This window comes from Chlamydomonas reinhardtii, chromosome 4 (genome assembly GCF_000002595.2).
Source record: "Chlamydomonas reinhardtii strain CC-503 cw92 mt+ chromosome 4, whole genome shotgun sequence".
Taxonomy (NCBI): Eukaryota; Viridiplantae; Chlorophyta; class Chlorophyceae; order Chlamydomonadales; family Chlamydomonadaceae; genus Chlamydomonas; species Chlamydomonas reinhardtii.
In genome coordinates, this window is record NC_057007.1 from 3,401,741 (window position 1) to 3,422,250 (window position 20,510).

At 66.9% G+C, this 20,510-nt stretch overlaps 3 protein-coding genes across 3 annotated transcripts; 2 read left to right on the plus strand and 1 right to left on the minus strand.

Annotated features, from left to right (window-relative positions):
- Window positions 1-23: 23 nt before the first annotated feature.
- Window positions 24-10,925, plus strand: CHLRE_04g227550v5 (uncharacterized protein). Its single transcript, XM_043062036.1, has 10 exons — window positions 24-314; window positions 457-531; window positions 627-830; window positions 1,027-1,484; window positions 1,652-2,471; window positions 2,597-5,216; window positions 5,377-5,666; window positions 5,896-6,045; window positions 6,324-6,485; window positions 6,803-10,925. Exons 1-10 carry the CDS (start codon window positions 204-206, stop codon window positions 10,901-10,903), a joined length of 8,991 nt encoding a protein of 2,996 aa, XP_042925388.1. The 5' UTR covers window positions 24-203; the 3' UTR covers window positions 10,904-10,925.
- A 48-nt stretch (window positions 10,926-10,973) lies between these two features.
- On the plus strand, window positions 10,974-14,288 carry CHLRE_04g227568v5 (uncharacterized protein). The gene has a single exon (XM_043062037.1). It carries the CDS (start codon window positions 11,099-11,101, stop codon window positions 11,684-11,686), a length of 588 nt encoding a protein of 195 aa, XP_042925389.1. The 5' UTR covers window positions 10,974-11,098; the 3' UTR covers window positions 11,687-14,288.
- A 236-nt stretch (window positions 14,289-14,524) lies between these two features.
- CHLRE_04g227600v5 (uncharacterized protein) lies at window positions 14,525-18,913 on the minus strand. Its single transcript, XM_043062038.1, has 12 exons — window positions 18,509-18,913; window positions 18,030-18,108; window positions 17,663-17,721; window positions 17,486-17,524; window positions 17,186-17,272; window positions 16,999-17,058; window positions 16,679-16,746; window positions 16,436-16,510; window positions 16,119-16,164; window positions 15,660-15,714; window positions 15,427-15,478; window positions 14,525-15,011 (listed from the first exon to the last, which is right to left on the minus strand). Exons 1-12 carry the CDS (start codon window positions 18,714-18,716, stop codon window positions 14,865-14,867), a joined length of 975 nt encoding a protein of 324 aa, XP_042925390.1. The 5' UTR covers window positions 18,717-18,913; the 3' UTR covers window positions 14,525-14,864.
- Window positions 18,914-20,510: the final 1,597 nt, after the last annotated feature.

Here is a 20,510-nt window from a genome sequence, read left to right on the forward strand (position 1 = left end):
TGTCATTACTATGCGTGATTCGAATTTCTAGTGCATGTACATGAATAAGACGAGTATTACGGGACCGAACTGCGGCTCAGTAAGGATTTCCTGAAACAAGTTTTGGCCGCTTCGGGGCTCGTTTCACATCTCAATGATCATGCTCAGTAGTAACAGGATGATAGAAGCGCCTTTCTAGGGCCAGGAGTGGCAGGCGGACCAAAATGGGAGTGTGTTGCAGCTGCCACTCCAAGCTGGTCGTCGGCGTGGACGTGGACGCTCTCAAGCAGAGACAAAATGTACAGCGTGGAGCCGAAACTGCAAAGGGCCACCAGGTGCTGCTGGGGGCTGCGCACGGTCCTTCGGCTTGTGCCGGAGACGAGCTCGCGGCGGGATGGTTTCTTGCTTTGTGTGCATCATGTTAACTTGTGGATTGTTGATGTGACCCCATAACCGTTTGCCTTGCCTTGCGCACAGACTCTCGCACAGAGTGAGGCTACTCTGACGGTCTTGCCGCAGCTTCCCGTGGACCTATGGCTTCAGGGTGTAAAGGTCAGTTTATAAGAGGTGGCTCTTCTGCCTATCGTCGCCCACTTGCCCCCAGTTTCTGACATGCTGCGCCAACCCGCTGTTTTTCCCGCCTGCAGCTGCACGGCTTGGCAACGGTGGGCGAAGCATCTGCAACTGGAGGATTTCTCTTCAGCCGCTTGGTGGTTGCACGTGGGCACGTCCTGGCAGCAATTTTTGAGGGGCACACGTCTGCAGCTGCGGCCGAATATTGCCGCAACAACTGCTGGGAAGCATTTTCTCAGGCAACCGGAAGCAGGCAACAGGCGCCCGCTGGTGCCACGGTGAGCCTAAATTAACTCGCTTTCCGGGGCAAAACTGGCAGAGCCTAACGATCCAGCTGTGCTCTATCCACCATTAACCAACGCGCGCATTTGAGTGTCGTGGGCCCATGGCGCGGGCTTCGTTGTTGACGACCCTGTGACCCTCCGGATTCCGAAGTCGCGTTGCGCCCCCCGCTTCCGGCCCCCCTGCGCGCAGCTCCGGTCGCTGGACCGCGGCTTCCTCACTTCCTCCTCCATCGCCTTGGAAGCGCGTCTCAGCAGCGGCTGCAGTGCTACCCTGCTCCACATCGACCTGGCGACACGGGTGGCTACGGTGGCCACGGTTGGGGCGCATGGCACAGTGGGGCTTGGCAGCGTGGGCCCACTGGCCGGGTCAACGCCCGCCAGGCCGGCAGCCAGCGCCTCCAGCAGCCCAGCTGCAGGCAGCGCGTCGCGGCAGCCATCGCGGCAGCCATCGCGGCAGCCATCGCGGCAGCGCAGCGGGCAAGACAAGCGCCGTAGAAGCGGCAACAACGAAGCGGTGGCCGACTGCACCGCCAGTCGCGGGCTGCGGCTGGCGCAGGGGGCGCGGGGGCTGCTGGGCGAGGTGGGGCGCTGCCAGCACCAGCACGTGGTCCGGGCCGCCACGCTGGAGGGGCCGAGCGCGGAGAGCAGGTGCGGGCGGCACGGGCGGGTTGATCGACTGATCGGGATATGGTCAGCATCGGAGGCGGAGCGTGTTTGCACGGACAGGTTCTTGTGCCTGTGCAGCCGGTTGCTGTATTGTTGATGCGCGGGTGGTGCGCGACGCTTGACTTGCAACCGGTTCTATGAATCCGCAGGAGGGCTCTGTCGGGACAGATTGACCGGCTGTCAGGCACGGCGTCGTCGCTGCTTCCGGAGGCCGGGCACTCGGGCCACGGCGGCTTGGGGCAGACCGCGCCTTCAGGCAGCCCTGGGGCTGGCTCCATGCAAGCTTCAATCCGCGCAAATGCGGATCGACCGCCGTCGGGCATAATTGCGGGCGCGGGCAAGGATGGGCTGGGTGCAGGCGCTGTGGGTAATGGGCATGCGGCCTCGAAGGCGCCTTCTCCGCGGGGGCGGTTTCCCTTGTCCAACCGGCTGCACTGCGGCTGCGACGTGCGGGTAACATCACGCACGCTGGCGCCCGGAGACGAGTGCCTGCTATTGCTGGCCGGGAGCGGTGGCGTCGGCAGCGGCGCTGCGGTCAAGTCGCTTGCGCGTGACAGCGGTGGCCTGGGAGCCAGCGCGTCCGGCGTGGCGGTGGCATCGGGTCCGGGCAGTGGTCCAGCGCCGGTGCCCGGCGCTGCTTCGGCCCCTGCGCAGGGTGGCGGGGATGCGCGGCGATACATCGGCATCGTCGGCACTCCTGCCGGGACCATGTCGGCGTTGCGCTCGCCGCCCGCGTCGGTGTCGGACACCGGTTTGCAGCTCACATCTGCGACTCCTGCGCTGGCGTGTTCCTCGCTGCCGGCTGGGCAGGCGGGGCCCGTCACGCCAGCCGTCGCCATCAGCCCTGCGGATGCCGTGACACTGGCGCACGAGGTGGCGATGCTGGCGGGGCCGCCGCCGCACACATCGGAGGAAACGAGCGTGAGCGCAGCTGGGACGCTTGTGAGTAAGGCCCTAGCGTCGGCGCAGGTAAGGGCTGTGTCCTGCGCGCATGTTGGCATCCTGGGTGTGCTTACCGGCCGCGCTTTACTTGACCCAGCCGTAACTTCAGACATGCGTGTTACGTTCGCCCGTTCACGTTCCTGCGTCCGCAGGGGGCCATTCCAGTCGGCCGAGAGGCGCGGCTTGAGGTCTTGTACGACAGCCTGGAGCCGGTGACAGACGCCAGCGTGGCGGATACAGCCGGCGCAACCACTGCTACAGCCGCGCCGCAGCACCCAGCCGCCGTCCGCGGCGCGCGCGTTGTGGCAGAGTACGCGCTCGCAGCGGCAATGTCGGCCGCGTCAGCGGCTGCGGCGTCGTTGGCCCAAACGTCAGAGCCGCTGGTGTCTATCCTAACAGCTGGCTCGCCGCCAGCGCCGCCGGCGCCGGCGGCGCTGTCCGCAGCCTGCATGGCGATTTGGCTGGACTGGGCGCCCGCGGCTGACGCTGCCGGCACCGTCGCGTCGCCCCTAATCGCGTCATCACGGTCGCCGACGACGGCTGCTGCCGTGGCGACGATTCACGTGGCTTCCAACACCAGTGCCGGCGGTGCCGCCGCCGGCGGAGCTGCTACTGCCGCACAGCACTGGGACCTGGCACGCGGCTACTGCCGGTTCCTGGCGCTGCGCCGCCGCCGGCTGCTGGCGGCGTGGCACAGCGCGGCAGAGCAGCTACAGCTTGGTGGCGGCGGGTCCGGGTCGCAGGTCTACGCCAGCGCGGGGATGGCGGCCGGCGCACAGCCGCCAGCAGCAGCAGCCGCCGGCGCTCCTGCTACAGCCGGACCTGGCTCATGGCTGGGCCACGCGGCTGCCCTGATGGCGGCGACGGGCTCGGCGGCGTCGGCGGCGTCGGCGGAGCCGGCAGGCATGGGCGTCAGCCTCACCGGCCGCACCGCGTCCTTCACAAACCGGGCGCCCCTCATGGAGTTCGTGGAGGAGCTGCCGACTGACGCCGCGCGCTCGCGCACCACCATCGCGGGCGGCGCCCGCAGCGGCTCGGCCGCCGGCAGCGGCGCCGCAGGCGGCGGCGGCGGCGGCGGTGGCGGCGACGGCGGCTCGCGCACCTTGGCGCCGGTGCCGTCTGCGGCCCTCACGACCACGACGTCGATGGTGGCTGGCGGCGCGACGCTGGACCCGCACCACTCCAACACGTCCGCGGCAGTGCCCTACGGCATCAGTGGCCTGCTGGTGGCGCCTATGGGCAGCATCGAGGACGAGGACGGCTCGCCCGCGGCGGCGTCACTAACGGCGGCCGCCGCCGCGGCAGAGGCCGCCGCGGCGGCGGCGGCTGCCGCCGCTGCGGCCGGTCTCTCGCCCATGTCTACAGATCACGGCGGCGCCGTGCTCTCGGCCGCCGCCAATACTGCGGGCGTGTCCGCCACCATCGCCAATTCCGCCTCCTCCTCGGCAGCGCCATTGACGTCGGCCGTCAGCCCGCGCGTCAGGTTCCACCAGGACCTGGCGCTGATGGCGGCGGAGGCGGCGCAGGCGCGCGGCGACCTGGACCGCGCCGCCGTGATGCGGCGCGCCAGCCGCTCGCTGCCCAACCTGGCGATGCAGCAGCAGCGGCAGGCGATGGCCGTGGTGTCCGGCATGCAGGTGCAGCCGGCGGACTCGGATGAGGATGAGGACGGCGACGGGGAGGAGGAGGAGGACTGGGACGGGCGCCGGGGCGGCAGGGGTGAGCGACAGGGCGAGGAGGAGGACGAGGACGAGGAGGAAGGTGTGGAGCGAGGCGAGTGGTCCGGGTCGGGCTCCGCCTCCGGCTCGCGCTCTGGGAGCAGGCGGCAGGGCGGCGCGGGCAGCATTGGCTCGGGCAGTCGGCGCAGCCGGAGGCTGATGAACATCGGCGATGATGACGAGGAGGAGGAGGAGGATCCAGAGGCCGCCGCCGCGGCAGCGGCGGAGGCCGTGGCGTTCGCGCAGACCGCCGCTGGCTCCTTCAGCGGCATGACGTCGGTCGCCCGCAGCCCCGCTGGCAGCTCCGTTGCCGCTGGCGGCCGCGACCTGTCCGGCCTGTCTGACGCCGCCGCCGGCGCCGCCGCCATGCCCTCCTCGCCCGGGGGCAGCACCGCCGCCGTTGCTGGCAGCGGTACCGGTGGCGGCGGCGGCGGCGGCGCTGTGATCATGGACTGGTCGCTGGTCATGACCAACATGAGCGTCCCCAACGGCAACAGCAGCGGCAGCCTGGCCCAGGTGTCGGGACCGGCCCACTCGGCCGGCCACACGCCCATGCCCTCCGCCGCCGTCAACCGCCTGCCCGCTGCCGGCATCGGCGCCGGCGTGGGCGGCGTGAGCTACGCCGGCAGCCCCCTTCCTGGCGGCCACGTCGCCAACTCCGGCAGCCGTGGCGCTGCGGCCACTGGCAACGTCGGCAGCTACCAAGCCATCCCTGGCGGCTACCACCAGCGGCTGACGGCGGCGCCGGTGGTGCCTGGCGGCGGGGTGGGCCGGCCGCGCACATCGCACGGCCCCGGCGCGCTGGGAGGCCCCGGCGGAGCGGTGTTCAACATCCGGAACCAGGTGGCCTCGCCCTCGCCAGCGGCGGTGGCGGCGGGCAGCCTGCGCGCGTCTAGCCTGCTGGGGCTGAACAGCGGCGCCGGCAGCAGCCGCGCGGGCAGCGCCACTGGCGGCGCCGGCAGCGCCGGCGGCGCGTCAGGCAGCATCGGTGGTGGCAGCGGCGACAGCCTGGGGCGCGGCAGCACCGCCGTCAAGAGCGACCTCCTACCGCCAGGTGAATGTCGTGCGTGTGTTGGTTCCTGTGGGCTTGTCTCTGTGTCAGAGAGCCTGTGCCATGCCAGGGCTGGCGTCCTCTTCTTTTGCTCGCCATGCCTCGCCAAACCGCCGCCTCGCCCCACTGACATCTCACACATGCACACAATGGCATCCCATAGGTATTCTGCTGGGCCAGCAGTCCACGGGCGACGACGCAGACGTAGCCGACTCACTTCTTGCCAGCACCGGTCTCGGCGTCGGCCTCGGCGTCGGCGGTGTTGACGGCCGCGACGGCGGCGACCTCGCCGGCGGCACCATGGCCGCGGCGCTGGCGGCGGCGGGCGGCAGCGGCGGCAGCAACTGCGGCGACCATGACTTGTTGAGTGAGGACCTGCCGGGGTTGCGGATCGAGAGCACGGCGGAGTTGGCGGCGCTGATGGCGGAGATCATCATTTCGGAGGACGGCGAGGTGAGCCGAGGGCCCCGCCCCACAGGGCACAGGGCGGGACAGGCAGCGGAGGGGAGGGGAGGGAGACGGGGCCTTGGTGAGGCGGTGTTTTTGCGGGAGGTGGGAGCTCGCCTCGCTTGCGCTGTGCTTTCCTGTGCTGTGCTGCGGACCTTGGCCTTGACGTGTTCGGGTGCGGCATATGCCTTGACATGCCTTGCGGCACGTGCTGCCCCTCGTGGCTACATGGCAGGTGCTGAGCACTGCCGGCGGCGGCGACACAGCGCTCAGTCGCATCGGCGGCAGCTTTGGCCGTATCCACAAGCCCGGGCGGCCGGTCAGCCGGCCGGGTAGCCGCGGCTGGACGCCCCGGCTGGCCATCGTGCGCGAGGACGCTCGCGAGGTGGGGTTGGGCGGCCGGTGGCGTGTACGTGTGTTAGGGAAGCGCAAACAAAATGGGCCGACACTGTGAATGCGCAAGCAAGCGGCGGGCGGCGTACACTTGCTGAATGCTCTTTGCTGCAACTTTCGACCTTACCCCGGTGCGCGCCTCAAACATCACCACCACAACCACAACCACAATCACATCACACACCCCCCCCACACACACACACACACTGGGCGGGCATTACTTTCGAATTTGTTTACCACACCGCCTCTGCACCCGCCGCCGCGGCACAGGCTCACAGCGGCACCACCAGCGCCAGCCAGACGCTGCCGCTGGCCGACACGGCGGACCTGCGCTTCGCCGCCATCAGCGAGGGGCGGTCCTCGGAGCGGTGCTCCAGCGCCTCAGCCTCGCACAGCGCCAGCAACAGCAGCGGCCCCGCGGAGCAGGCGCAGGTGGGCCAGTGGGGTGTGCTGGAGGGGGCGTTGTAGATACCAGCCCAAACTGGACCGAACCCAAATCAAAAGGGCGAGGAGGAGAGCGCGGCCTAATGCTTTGACAACGGAGCGGCGGGGCTGGGCGCTGGGGCTGGGGCTGGTTACGTGCTGCGAATCTCGCGCAGCTGGCTCCCGCGTCTGTGTCTTGTGCACCACAATTCACACATGTGCACCCGTCGTTTGTTCTCTGATGCATACTGTTGCTGCAAGCCCGCTGTGCGCCAGCGCGCCCCAACCCTTGCATGCATCCTGGTGTGCTCCGCCTGCACTCACAGGGAAGTGGCTCGGACCGTGGCAGCGGCTCGGCGCGTGGGTCTCGCGCCAACAGCAGCCCCAACGCCAGTACGGAGGAGCCCAGCAGCAGCAGCAACGGCAGCGGTGGAGCGGGAGCTGGCGCCGCCGGCGCCGCCGCGCGCAGCAGCAACACCAGCAGCAGCAACACCAGCAGCAACGGCCGCCTGGCGCCACTCCGGAACGTGGCGCACACGGTCGTGCCACCGCTGACAGACACGATTGCCGCCGACGCCGTTAGCCACGCTGCCGGCGGCTCCGGCTCCGGCTCCGGCGCGGGCGCGGCAAGCGCGGGCGGCGGTGTGGGAGCCTCGCCAGCTCGCGGCGGTGGCGTGCGCGCGGCAACAATGGGCGTGCCGCTTAGCGTCATCCCCAGTCGGACGTTGGTCGTGCCGCCCGGCGCCCTCTCCGGCGCAGCCGCACAGCTCGCGCGTGTATCTTCTGGCCCCGCGGCAGCGGTCGCCACCGCAGCTGCGGGCACCGGCATCGTCGCCGGGGCTGCCGCAGCCGGAGCTCCTGGCACCGGCGCCGGCGTGAGCACGAGCGGCCCTGGCATGGCGTTCTTGGACAGCGCCAGCGGCGCCGGCCTGCAGCCGCCCTTCCTATCCTTGGAGCTGAGCGCCGGCACCTCGCCCACGTCGCAGCAGCAGGCGGCGCACCTGCAACTACACCCGCACCCGCACCCGCACAGCCAGCAGCTGTCGGCGCTGCTGCAGTCCGCTGGCGGCGCCGACGCCAGCCCCACCAGCGGCGGCGGCAACACAATGACTGACAGCATCGTGGGCTTCATTGGCGCGGCGTCCTCCTCCAACGCCGTCGCGCTGGCGGCGGAGGCGGCGGCCGCGGCGCAGTCGCTGCTGGGCTCCGCCACCTCGGCGTCAGCGCTGCTGCCGCCGCCGCTGCCGGCGCCGCAGCCGCAGCCGTCCAGCCTGGCAGCGCTGCCGCTGCTGTCGGTGCTGGCGGCGCGCACCGCTGCCGGCGCCGCCGCCGCCTGGCCGGGCCCCGCGCCGCCTAGCGGCGGCGTGGACTACTCCGCCGCCTCTGGCTCGCCGCCGGAGCCCTTGCCGTCGCCGTCGCCGCTGCGCGGCTACAGCGGCTATGGCGACGGCGGCGGCCGCCTCTCCGCGTCGGCCATGGCAGCGGAGACCGCGACGCTGGAGTCCGTACTGAACGAGCTCAGCCCGTCGCTGGACCGGGACCGGCTGCCCGACGGCGAGCAGCTGCGCGGCTCCGCCGCGCCGCTGTTGGCTAGCAGCCACAGCGGCGTGGTGATTGGGATGGCGCCGGGGTCCAGGTGCGAGAGCCCCTCGCGCACCGCGCGCGGCTCCGCCACGTCGCTGACGCTCTCCAGGCAGCTGCTGGAAGTGACGGCGCCGGCGGCGCCGGCGGGCAGCGCAGGTATGCCGGCGGCGGCGGCGGCGACAGGCAGCACGGCGCAGCGCCGCAGCGGCGGCGGCGGTGCGGCGGGCGGCCGCCGCAGCGGCACCATCAATGGCGAGGTGCTTGTGCGCTCCCGAACCGACTCCACCGGCGGGCTGGCATCCGCGCCGCCGGCTGGCGGCGGGCCTGGCGGCTGCTCGCCCAACGCACTGGCGGCGGCCGTGGCGGCGGCGGCGGCGGCGGCGGGCGCCGCCGCCGCGTTCGACGGCACGGTGGCGGTGACGTCAACCGATGCGGTGGCTGCGGATGAGGCGGAGGCCGTGTTGAGCAGCAGCAGCGCCGTGGCCTCCGCCACTGGGCCGGCAGGGGCGGCGGCGTCCGGCTCCTCACGCCACCGCACCGACCGGCCGAACCTGGCCATGATCGGCCGCTCGCAGAGCGCGCTGGTCCCGCGCAACGGCGCCAGCCCCTACGGCCACGCCCACGGCGCCGGCAGCGCCTGCACCGCCGCCGGCAGTGCCGCCGGTGCAGGCTCCGTCACCAGCCACCCACAGCAGCCCCGCACCTACCAACCGGCCGGAGCCTCCAGCAGCCACCACCACCACCACCACACGCACGCCCACGCGCGGCACCTATACGGCCTCTCTGACGCCGCCGCCTTGGGCGGCGCAGCCGGCGCCAACGGTGTCGGCTCCACCGGCGGCGCTCACGGCCGCGCCAGCGCCGGGGCGATGCTGGCTCCGCCGCCGCCCGGCACGCACGCCACCGCCACCGGCTCGGACGCAGGCACCGCCACGGCGCACGGCATCGAGCGGACGTGGTCGGCGGGCTCTGGGACCAGCGGGCCGCTGTGCAGCAGGCTGTATTCCACCCTCAGCAAGAACAGCATGACCGCCTACACCCTCGCCACCACCGCCGCGCCGACGCCGGGCTGCACCTCGGCCCAGGGCTCCGGCACGCGGCTCGCCACGATGCCCAGCCACACGCAGGCCGCGGGCAGCGCGGCTGGCACATCCGCCGGCGCCGCGGCCGCGGCTGCCGGCTCAAGCTCGGGCGCTGCGGGCGCGGCAGGCGGGAGTGCCGGCGTCGGCGCCGGGGCCGCCAGCTCCGCCGCCGCTTCCACTCCAGTGGCAATGACGGGGATTGGACTGGCCGGTGTGTCGCCGGCCACGCCCGCCGCGGCCGGGCCGCCGCCCTCCGCCGTCGGCGCCGTGCTGTCTTCCGCGGGCGGCGTCGTGAGCGCCCCTGGCCGCAGCGACGCCGACGACGCGTCGGTCGTGGAGCCTGCAGGTCCCAGCCCGTCGCGGTCGCCGGCGGCGGTCTGCGAGGCGGCCTCTTGCTGCAGCAGCATCACCAGCGTCGCCAGCATCGCTGGCGCTGCCGCTGCTGCGGGCTATGCCGCCGCCGGCCTGCAGGCGGCGAGCGGCCTTTCCCGCATGGTGCCGCGCTGCAGCTCCATGCCGCGATCTAGCCAGCCGCAGAACCGGCAGCTACAACAGCAGGACCCGCAGCCTTCCGACGGGCTGAGTGGTTTCGCCGGTCTTGGCTTCCCTCATGCGCCCGGCGTGGCGTCCGCCTCGGGCTTCAAGCCGGTGCCCTCGGGCGCAGCTGGCCTGTCGCCCATGCCGCTGCCTCCCCTGTCACACCAGTCGCCGTACGGGCCCCAGGCCACACACCCGGCCTCGCCGGCTGCGGTGCTTGGTGACGCCGCCGTCATGACCGCCGCCGCCGTCGGCGCCGGCGGCTGGCCGACGCCGGCGTCGCCGTCGCCGCCGCTGGGCGCCTGCGGCCTCGACGGCGGGCAGCACTCCGGTAACGTGTCGAACAGCGACGCGGGTGTGTGGACCTCGGCCTCGGCCTGGACCGCCAGCACCACCCTGCCGCTGGGCAACAGCAGCCGCCGCATGGGCAGCGCCACCAGCGCTGCCGCGCACGGCGGCGGCCTGAGCGCGGCGATGATGGGCGCCGGCGGCGCCGGCACCGGCACCGGCGGCGGCGCTGCCAGCTACACGGGCGCTTTGATGGGCGTCGTCGGCGGCGGCGGCGGCGGCGGCGGCTACATGAGCATGAACATGCACCTCCGCAACGACGCCAACAACGCCAACGTTAATAACAACACCTCGTCAGCAGGGCTGCTAAACCTGCATGCAGCCTCTTTGATGGTGATGGGCGGCGGCATGGCCCCGGGGTTGGCCACGATCGGCGACGCTGGCGGCAGCAACACGGGCATGCTGGGCGGCGACGCCGGCGGCGGCGGTTACGGCGGTTACGGCGGTTACGGCACAAGTCTGGGCGCCTACCAGGCCGCGTACGGCAGCGCCAGCGGCCTGCTGTTGACCGCCGACTGCGCCTCCAACACGCAGCTGCTGCCGCCGCCGCTGCCCACGCAGCCCTTGGGCGGCGGGCTGGGCGGCGCCGCGGGCGCCACCGGCGCCGCAGGCGCCGGCCCCAGCCTGCTGATGCACGAGCGCAGCAGCGCCGGGTGCGACTGCTATGGCAGGGCGGTGCCGCTGCAGGTGCCCTCCGCCCAGCCGGGCCTCGTGCAGGCTGGCGGTGGCGTTGAGCATCCCGGCGGCACTGGCGGTGCCGGTGGCGGTGCCGGCGCCGGCGGCTCCAATGTGAACGGCAACGGCAACCGCTCGCAGCAGAGCAGCACCATCCTGGAGGGCGGCCCTCACGCCAGCCAGCTGCCGCCGCACCTGTAGCACCAGCTGGTCATGCACCAGCAGCTCCAGCAGCAGATGGCGGCACAGCAGCACCACAGCGCCAGCAACGGCGGCGCAAGACGCGGGGCCGCAATGTGGTGCTTGCAGCCGACTAGTACGGGTCGGTCTGACAGCGTCTGTGCCACCGGCGCGAGTTAGCAGGCAGCCCTGCGTTGCTCGCTCCTGAGCGGCAGGATGTCACGGACTGCAGCTGCAGCTGCAGCCACAGGCGGCCGGCCTTCCACCTCGCCCGCTGCCGCCACTGCCGGCCTGCAGGCGGTGAGCAGCAAACGAGTGCCGCCGCTGCGCGGCGTGCCAGGCGGCCAGTACGCCGCCGGCAGCCTGGCCGTTGGCGGCGCTGGCGTTCCCTTCGCCGCCGCAGCCGCCGCCGCCGGGCCCTCGGCTAAGGCTGCAGCCGCCGCGGGGACGCCGTTGTTGGGCCGCCATCCGTTACCACAGCAGCGACACCCCAGCCCGCGCGGCCAGGACAGCTCCTCAGCCGACGCGGGCGTCTCAGGCATTGGAGCGCTGTTGCTGAGCACCGGCGGCGCCGCCTCCGCCGGCGCAAGCGCCTCCGCCAGCCCTTCCGCTGGCACCTGCAACAACGCGTCCCGCTTGGGCCTGGCCTTGGCCGGCGGCGTGGGCAGCGGCAGCGCCGTGCGCGGCTGTAGCTTGGGAGCGGCGCTAGTCAGCGCCGACGCCAGCGGCAGCGGTAACAGCAACAGCGAAGCAGCTGTGTGCACGGGTGTGATTGTGGGCCCGGGGCCCAACACGGCTGCGTGATGAATGCGGGCGATCCCACGCCAGTGCGCCAGTGTTGGTGCAGGGGCCAGGGCTCGGGCTGGGGAGCGGCGGGCTGTTGTCGTCATCGGTGTACGCATGCTCTGCCGTGCCTCTGCTGCAGTGGCAACTTTCGGAGCTTGTTGCAACCCCAATTCGATGTGGGTTGGAAGGAAGTCACGGAAGGAAGTCTACAAGATGCAAGCATGTACAAACGAAGAACGCGCACCCATTCATGCATGCTGGAATCCGGAGGCGAGATGCCCTGGACCATTGCTTACCCATTGTGGCGTGACCCAAAGCATCCAAACTGCGTTTCTTGTCTAGGCACAAAGTGCACTAAGGCAGCGGTGTTCTGTAGGTGTCCAGCTCAAGAGGAGGCAGAACAGTTTATACGTGGTGTCATGATATGATGTATTGTATACTTGCTGCTTTCAGAACCACCAGCGGCAGGCCAGCAATACGCATGCTGCCTGCCCTGTGGCCAGGGTTGCGCTGTCCATTACATACCAAACCGTTTGTCCTGAACCCAGGCGCACCGACAAACTGTGAGCAACAGTGCTTTGTGTTTGCGGGACGGGAGTGCATTGCCCTTAGCAGTACGGATTCCGGCAGCTGCGGACACACAACACTGCCGGAGCGCTTGGTGCCCGCGGGAGGCACCGTATGCAGGTGTTGCGGGCGTTTTGGTTTGTTGGAGTTCTTAAGACCCTGAGCCAAGGGCTGTGATATGGGATGGAGTGGGATGGGATGGGATGGGGGCCGCGATTGCGCGGTAGCGATGTGGGCGTTGGCTTGCAAGGCAGGCATGGAGGTGTGGTGGGCCAGGCATCAAGTGCACCGCTTGCCAGGCTGCGGGTCGATGCGAGGCGAGGTCCAGGCGACACCAACAATCAGCGCCTTTCCAAAGGATGTGAGAGGTTAGCGCTACGGATGGAGTGGCACTGGTGATTGGGGGTGTACTGCACTTACCGCGAGGCAGCCTCTGACTGTGGCCGCAAAGCGCAGCGCGGATGCCGGGCCCTACTTTGCTATCCGCTGCCAAAGCTTGTTTGTTACGATGAACCTCGCGTGCTGAACTCCTGTGCGATTTGGCGTACACCGCAATACGGTATGCTTCATGCGATATGGCTGTGGGTTTGAGAGTTCCAATGATAGCGGTGCACCAACTCCGCTAGATTTGTCGCAAAGCAGATCCGGTTGTGTAGTACGGCACATGATGACAGGATATTGGTGAAAGTGGGCTGCGCCCACGCCATGTCTCTAGTCTGAGGCCACAAGCGTCTTCCTCTAAGGGTGAAGAGTAGCCCTGGATTGGGGCGGATAAAGTGCGGCCGGGCGCTTCTACCGCGGCGCACCGTGCACTGGGGCCATGCACCAATAAACGTGGTGGAATGTTGCAGTGCACTCTTTAAGGTACTGCTTTAAGGTGCATCTGCAGGCATAATGCAGTGCACTGCTTTAAGGTACTGATTTGAGATGCATCTGCTAGCATTCATCACGTGCTGCTTTGTACGTCGTACTGGGAAGCTCGAGGTTGCGGGTAGCAAGTAAAGAAGCTTCGTGGCATGTTGCTTTTGTTTAGGTGGCCGTGAACGTTGTAGGGCGGCCGGAGGCATGGACAGTGAAATTCTAGTACGGTACACAAGTGCAGGCCTGCAAGAATGGTGCATGGGTGCACTGAGCATAATGCGTATGTTCTGAACCATACCGCGGCTGGGTCAAGCACACGACGCAGGCTATGTTTTAACACAGAACTGGAGGCAGGTCGACAGCATCGCCACCTCTTCCTTTATTTAGGCGACAGCCTTTGCAGGACTGACAATGATGACATTCATGTTGCGGAGGGTGGAGGTTGGCGCGTTCTCCCGGTGATGCGAGTCGCGGTAAAAACCTTACGCATGAGTAGTGTTGTGAGGTGTCATTCGTTTTTTGTGTGTAGGGGCGAAGCCCCCCAGGAACACCCCTGTCCGTGGCTGGTGCGTCGGCAAAACATAGCATACTGGCGCAAACCGCGGCTGCTACGTATTAGTATGTGTTAATGCCTATTGCATGTAAATAGGTGGCAGGGAAAATTCGGGCGGAGCGAGAAGTGCCTTCGCACGTCCATGGACAATTGACTTTCGCGAGGTTGCCCGAAAAGCAAGCCATGGCTTTGCGCAGTATGACTTCTGTACGTCGTAAATGTACTACAAAGACACAGCAGACGGCGAGCCGTCATAAAGAGCCTGTCACCGTTGTCCATTTCTGTAGCGGCTCGCTCTCACGCCTCTTTCTTCCTGGTCCGAGCGCAACCCCCAGTGGACGCGTCCGGACCAGCCATGGCACCGAAGCGGCGCCGAGACGAAGCTGAGAAGGCGGAGTAGTTAGTAGGCGCCCGCGTCAAGGTGGCTGGGTTGATAACGACCCGGGATCAGCCCTTTTCCTGCCATAAGGCAGCCACCTCCTTGTTTGTGTGTAGCAGTCGTTGTACCTTGCCAATAGCTGAGAAGTAGAGCGGGCTGTTCGTAACTGCCCGATGCTCAATAAAGCTGACGCTATGGTGACCGCGCAAGTGAGCGTTTTAAGCAGCCAGCTGCAATGCGCTGTGTAAAGATGCGTACGGCGTCCTCCAATACCGGTGGGTGCCGGGCTGCCGCGGGACGGACACGTGGCCCTCGCTCAACTAGCTCAGGGCTCAAGGGCTTTGTGCTCGGGGCTTGAGTGCTTTTGAGTGCTTGGCTGCCGAGCAGCTCACCACCAATTCAGCAACCGCGGCATCCAGTCCAGTGCATGCAGCAGCACCCCTGCCATCACGCAACGTACGCCCTCCACTTGACGGATTGCCGCCACCATGTGGTGTTCCAACATTTCTTACAGCGCTTATGAGGACAAACCGCCGTTGCGTGCGTGTGGGTGCGTCCTGGAGTCAAAATGCCTGGCCGGTGGTCAGCTGCCTGCCTCGCAACACAGCATGCATCCCATGTTTTGTCTTTCACTCCTTCTCAATGTGCTGGATCTAGCTTCCCCCACCCCCCTGGCCCTCGCTGGCTTGAGCTCCGCGCCTCCGCCCAGCCCAGCCCAGCCCTGTCTAGCCTAGCCTAGCCCAACCTTACTTGCTGCGCCCTGTCCTGTACCCCACATTTTGCCCGCCGCCCTGCCGCCTGCCACCCGTGTCGCCATGCAACGGTACCCTGCTGCTTTAGTCGCAGGGCTGGCCCAGGCGCGTGCCGGCCGGGTTGTAGCCCGCTGCGAACCGAATGCCCGCCGGCACCATGCCGCACAGCTGGGGGTTGTTCTCCACCGTCACGGAGATGGGGCGGGCCTCGGCCAGTGGCATGAGGTCGCCCTGGGGAGGGAGGAGTGGGAGTGGGGAAGGGAGGAGTAAGAGAGGAGTGGGGAGAAGGGTAGGGGAGGGGAGGAGTGCGCAATGGGGAGGGGAGGGGAGGGAGGAGGAGGAGGTGGACGAGAGGAGAGGAGCGGGGAGAAGGGGAGGGAAGGAGTAAGAGGAGAGTGGGGAGGAGCGGGAAGGGGAGGAATGGGGAGGAGCGGAGGAGGAATGGGGAGTGAGGAGGGGAGGGGGAACTTTGGGACCGGGGGGGGGGGGGCGGGGTGGCAGGGCGGGTGTGGGCGTGCGACACGAACACATTGCTGCCAGGCGGCACGGATCACATGCATGGGCAAGGGGCCACGTGCAGGCCCATGCAGACAGCTGCGCGGGGCAGGCGCGGGCGCCTATGTCAAAGGCCCCTACCAACACTCACGGAGAAGTCATTGCTGGCGATCTCGAATGTGTTGAGGTTCTTCTTCAGCTGACTGCGTGTTGGTGGGTTGTGGCGCGTGTTGGGGGGGGGCAAGGGGAGGGGGGGCATTTAGTCATACGCTGCCAGACACATGGCAGATGCATTTACTTGCTGCTCTTGCCATCGCAGCACCTCACCTGCCCCAATACCGCAGCTACTGCTGTCTTGTCTGGACAACTGCTTACGCCTCTCACCTGAACTCCTTAGGGATGGTGCCTTGCATGTGGTTGTACTCGAAGCGAATCACGCCTGCCAACATCATCACGATGAGCAATCTTTTGTCGCAAATCGCATAACAAACACAAATAAAGACTATGGTATCCGACGCTTCTGGTTGTACTGCCGGCGTGTCATGCCATTATTATGCGGGCCTTGCAATTATACCAGCACAGCAGGGTGTGTTACGCGGCTCCCTCGCTCGCCCACGACAGCGTGACTACGAGCTAGGCACCCACCAGCAGCTGGTCGTGACACGCGGGGCACAGAACTCATCGGGTTTAGCAAACCCACGGGCCCTTGGGTCGGCGCCCCAGGCGCCCTGATGCCCCAACCATCCATACAACACCGCTCCCCATCCCTGTCGCCAGCACCTATGGCTGTACGGCACATGGTTGTGTGGTTGTACGGTTGTACGGTTGTACGGCTGTACTTACGGAGGCGTGGCATGCTGCCCATGGAGGGCGGGATGGTGCCGACAAACTGCCCGGGAGGTGTGGGTGGGGGAGGGGGCCGGAGGGGGGAGGCAGCCAGGCAGTGGGGGAGGCAGGAAGGCGGCCGGGGGAGGGGCATGGTCAAGTGCAGCCCGTGTAGTTGGGACCTGATGACGCGGCCCACCACTTGGGCCCCATGCAGGCACACTCAAGGCAAGTAGCCTGCGTCCGCATACACACACACACACACACACGCGCGCGCGCGCGCACACACACACACACACACACACACACACACACACACACACACACGCGCGCACCTCGTTGTGCTCCACCTTGAACTCCTGCAGGGTGGGCACCCTGGCCGCCACGTCGGCCGGAATGGTCCCCGTCAGCTGTGCAGGCGGTGCGCGCAGGAGGGCAGGGGGACAGGGGCAGGTAGGGGGGCAGGGGCAGGGACATGCGGAGATGTGGGCAGCGGCTGGGACCATAATCGACAATTGATGACTAATGACTATCGAACGGCGCCTAGCTAGCCCCACCCCGGGGGGTTCCTGCCTCACCCTGTTGTAGGACAGGTCCAGCTCCTGCAGGTCGGAGAAGCAGGTGAGTGTCCAGCTGGGGAAGGGGCCTGGTTGACGGGGGTTGGCGAGGAAGGAATGGGTTTGAGATTGGTTGAGAGTTTGCAGTGTAGAGCGAGCTGCGAGGGTACCACAAACGCATGCACCGATACACGTTTCCGCAATGCGTTCCTCGCATGACATGCATACCGTACAATCGTACATACACACACGCCATGTCTTGCTTCATGGCCCAGCTCAACAGGCCGTTTGTATAGCCATACATGCAAGTTAACGCGCTCTGCCACAGGACCCCGCCCCACCGTTGAAGTTGCTTCCATCCAGGTCCAGCTCGCGGAGGTGCTGCAGCCCGCACAGCTCGCCTGCATGGACAGCAGCACGCATCAATCACCTCGAGTCGCTTTATCACCTCATCAAGCCGCCATGAACTTGTAGATTTGACGTTAGCAATAGACATTGTGATATGCTCTGATAGATGCCAGGACTCACGCGGCGGCAGGCCCTCCAGCTCTTGGTCGGTGATGTGCACGTTGGTGACCAGGCCGTCGAAGGAGCCCTGGCTGCCCTCGCCGTAGGCTGTTGTGTTGGGGAGTGGGGGCGGGCGTGAGGGGCGGGGGGGGTGAAGAAGAAGCAATAGTGATGCAGTGGTTTTGGATAAGTGCAAGGGAAAAGGGCGTGGTGTTTGCAGAAGGCAGCGTGTGTGTTGGCATGGGAAAGGGTGCATGAGCACCGGCATTCGGCAACACCCAGCAGCAGCACCCAGCAGCAGCACTCGGCAGCAACACTCACGTCCCACAGAGCCGCGGCAGTGGATGTACTCCCAGTTGCCTGCAGGTGCAGGAGGCAGGTGCAGATGAGCATGCAGCAGCACAAAACAGCAGCACAACAACACATCCCAGCTATCCATGACACCCGCCCATGTGCCCACACACCCGCCCATCCCTGACCTTCCCCGCACGCACGCACCGCTCCAGTCCTTAGAGCATGGGTCACAGGCGGAGTCCGAGTCACTCGGGTCCGTGGGGCTGCGGTTGCAAGCGGCCGGCAGCAGGTGGCAGGTTCCGGCAGGTGGCGGTCGGCGGGGCGGCACGTCGCAGGCAGTGGGAGGTGGCGGGAGGTATCAGAACATGCAGACAGACAGTGAGGACAGGGCCGTGTGCAGCAGGACTGACTTGGGGTGTAGGAGGGTCCCGTGGAGGTGAGTGAGAGCATGTGCACGAGGGGAAACCGTATACGGTATGCCCTCTCAGCGGCCAAAACAGTTGTGTACGGTAGCGTGTGGGATCCTCGCGCCGCCGCCGCCCCTCCCGTACGTACGGTCGGCCTCACTCACCACTTCCAATGGGACAGCGTCTTGGCCCATGATGACGTCTTGTTGATGTAGGTGTTGCGCAGAACCAGCAGCGCCTGGACTGTGGCGTGGCGGCGGTGGTGGGAAGCGGGAAGCCACGGGGAAGCGGGAAGTGGGAAGCGGGAGGCGGGAAGCGGGAAATGGAAAGTGGGAAGTGGGAAGCGCGTGGGTGGGGTTGTGGCCGACAAGGCAGCCAACACAGAATGAACCACACAGCAGTGTCTGCTCACGCCTTGCCTGAGCCCCATACGCCCTATTACCTCACTGGCAGTCTCTTCGTGTAATGCCGCACTCTTACACAAATGGCCCCTGCCCCAATACGCTAGCTGTACACTACGAGACTACGCCAACCTGCCCCTTATTACCCTGTCCCATCGCACCAATACACCGTGCCCGCACAACCTATGAAACATTTTGCCCACGGCTAGACACGGCTGCTGTGACCGTAACGCTGTACTCACGCTGGTCGGGCCGCGTGTAGGCGTGAGCGCCCCACTGGTGCTGCAACTGCGCCACCGCCACCGCCAGCAGCGCCACTAGCACCAGTCCGCCACTGGCTGCCATCCGCACAGGCAGCAACGCCCTCCGCCGCCGCTGCTGCCGCCGCCCGCCGCCGCCGCCGTCGCCGCTGCTGCTGCGGCGGCCCTGGCCTGTTGCGATGAGACCCATTATCGAAGATGCTTTTATCTTGTGGCTGTAGGCTAGGCTGGCCGCGTGGGCAGATTGGATCGCGGCAGTGCGCTGCTACTGCTGCCGTGGCCGTTGCTGCTACTACGGAAGCCTCTTGGAATGGGTTTGATGTTGTTGAGCGAAAATAACGAGGCAGCACTCCTGACGGATGCTTCAAACTTGTCGCCTCGCCTGGGAAGTGGGAGCTATGGTTACTCCGGGGGAGGCGGGCAGCCAGTGGGCGGGCTCTTGACAGCTGCTGCGCGGGTCTGTCCAAGGCGGCATGGCCCCCAATGCGCAGCGAGCTGCTGTTGACAGCGCATTCGTAGTTGTTGGATTAGAGCTCTTGCAACTATGTAATTTCTAGGGTATTTGCACAGTTCTAACATCTGGGTCGTCAGCGTTCCCAAATCTCCCGAGCAATGCACTGCTGGCCCCGCCTCAAGGCCTTGCCCTCCCTCGGCCCCTGCCTGCCCCGGATGAATCAGGCCCCATCCGCGCTTGAGCCCCAGTTCTGTGCCTACGTCATAATACGAATCAGATACTTACTTCTTTTACTGGAAACGGAACACACGTTTGCCATAGGTGCCCCTGTGCTGCTATTGTGCGCGTGTACATGGTTGGTTGTGCATGCGAGCCAGCAGCACGGGGCATGAGGCACACGCGGCCACTGCAGGGGTAGGGCTGTGTGTACGGTGCCAGGGACGCTGCTAGGATGATTTTGCGTGATGGGACGGAGCACGATGCGGCTGAGAGGCGGTGCGCCCTCGCGGTACGCCTGGGACGGATGGAACCAAAGGAGGTACGGTATGGACGGTGTGCGATGGGAGGAGTAGCCCTCCCGTGCAGTACGGTAGTCAGGCTGCAGAGTGGACTGAAGCGCTCAAGCCTGAAGAGTGAAGCGGCCGCGATCCTGGAACAAAGAGGCCCAGGCTGCACAGGTGGGGGGCGCGTGGGGGCTTGGCTGGACGCAGACTGAGGACTCCGGAGCGGTGGCGGTGACCACAGCTGTACTGGTCTTGATGCGCATCTACCTGGCCGGTGGCGGGTGCTTGCGCCTGAGAGGGGAGTAGCGCGGGCACAAGCATGACGCATATGGCGAGGTGAAGACAGCCAAGGGGGCAAAGGAAGCAATGCTGTCAGGGGCTACATTAGCATGGAAGGGAGTGCTCAGAGCGAGACTACCAGCAGCCGTGTGCACCCACGCTAGATAGCTATAATCGCAATATACTTGCACTACGCTGACCTACAACGCCGCAGGGCAAGTAACCTAGACCACCTTTTGACCCTCCAGCGCAACCCCCCTGCCATTCCCCATGCGCCATAGTCCCTCACCAGCACTTCAAGCGCCAGATTCTGACATTGCAGGCGATGCCGGAGCCAGATTTGGGCGCTGCCCCGGGCCCTGCTGCGAGGCTGCTGAGCCCGAGTATGGAAAATGCAAGCCCTGATCCTGCCTCCCATGATGGTAGCAAGGACTTGCCCACACCTGAAGCCGTGGCTGGCGGGAGCCACGGCTCGCCCTCCTCCACCCCTATGCCCCACCACAGACCCGGACCACATGGCCCCAAGCCCATTGCCTCCACGTACCCGGCCGTACCCCGTACCCGGCCGAGTCCTGCGGGTATTGAGTTGGGCCCGGAGGCACGCTGCTGCTGCCGCTCATGCTCTTAAGAATTGTAATACCTGAATCGGTGCTTGAATCGTTGATGCGGGCCACGCGGCTTTTGGTAAGCCTGGACAACAGGTGACTCCCCGGGTACACGGTCCAAGACGTCAAGCCCGAGGCATATC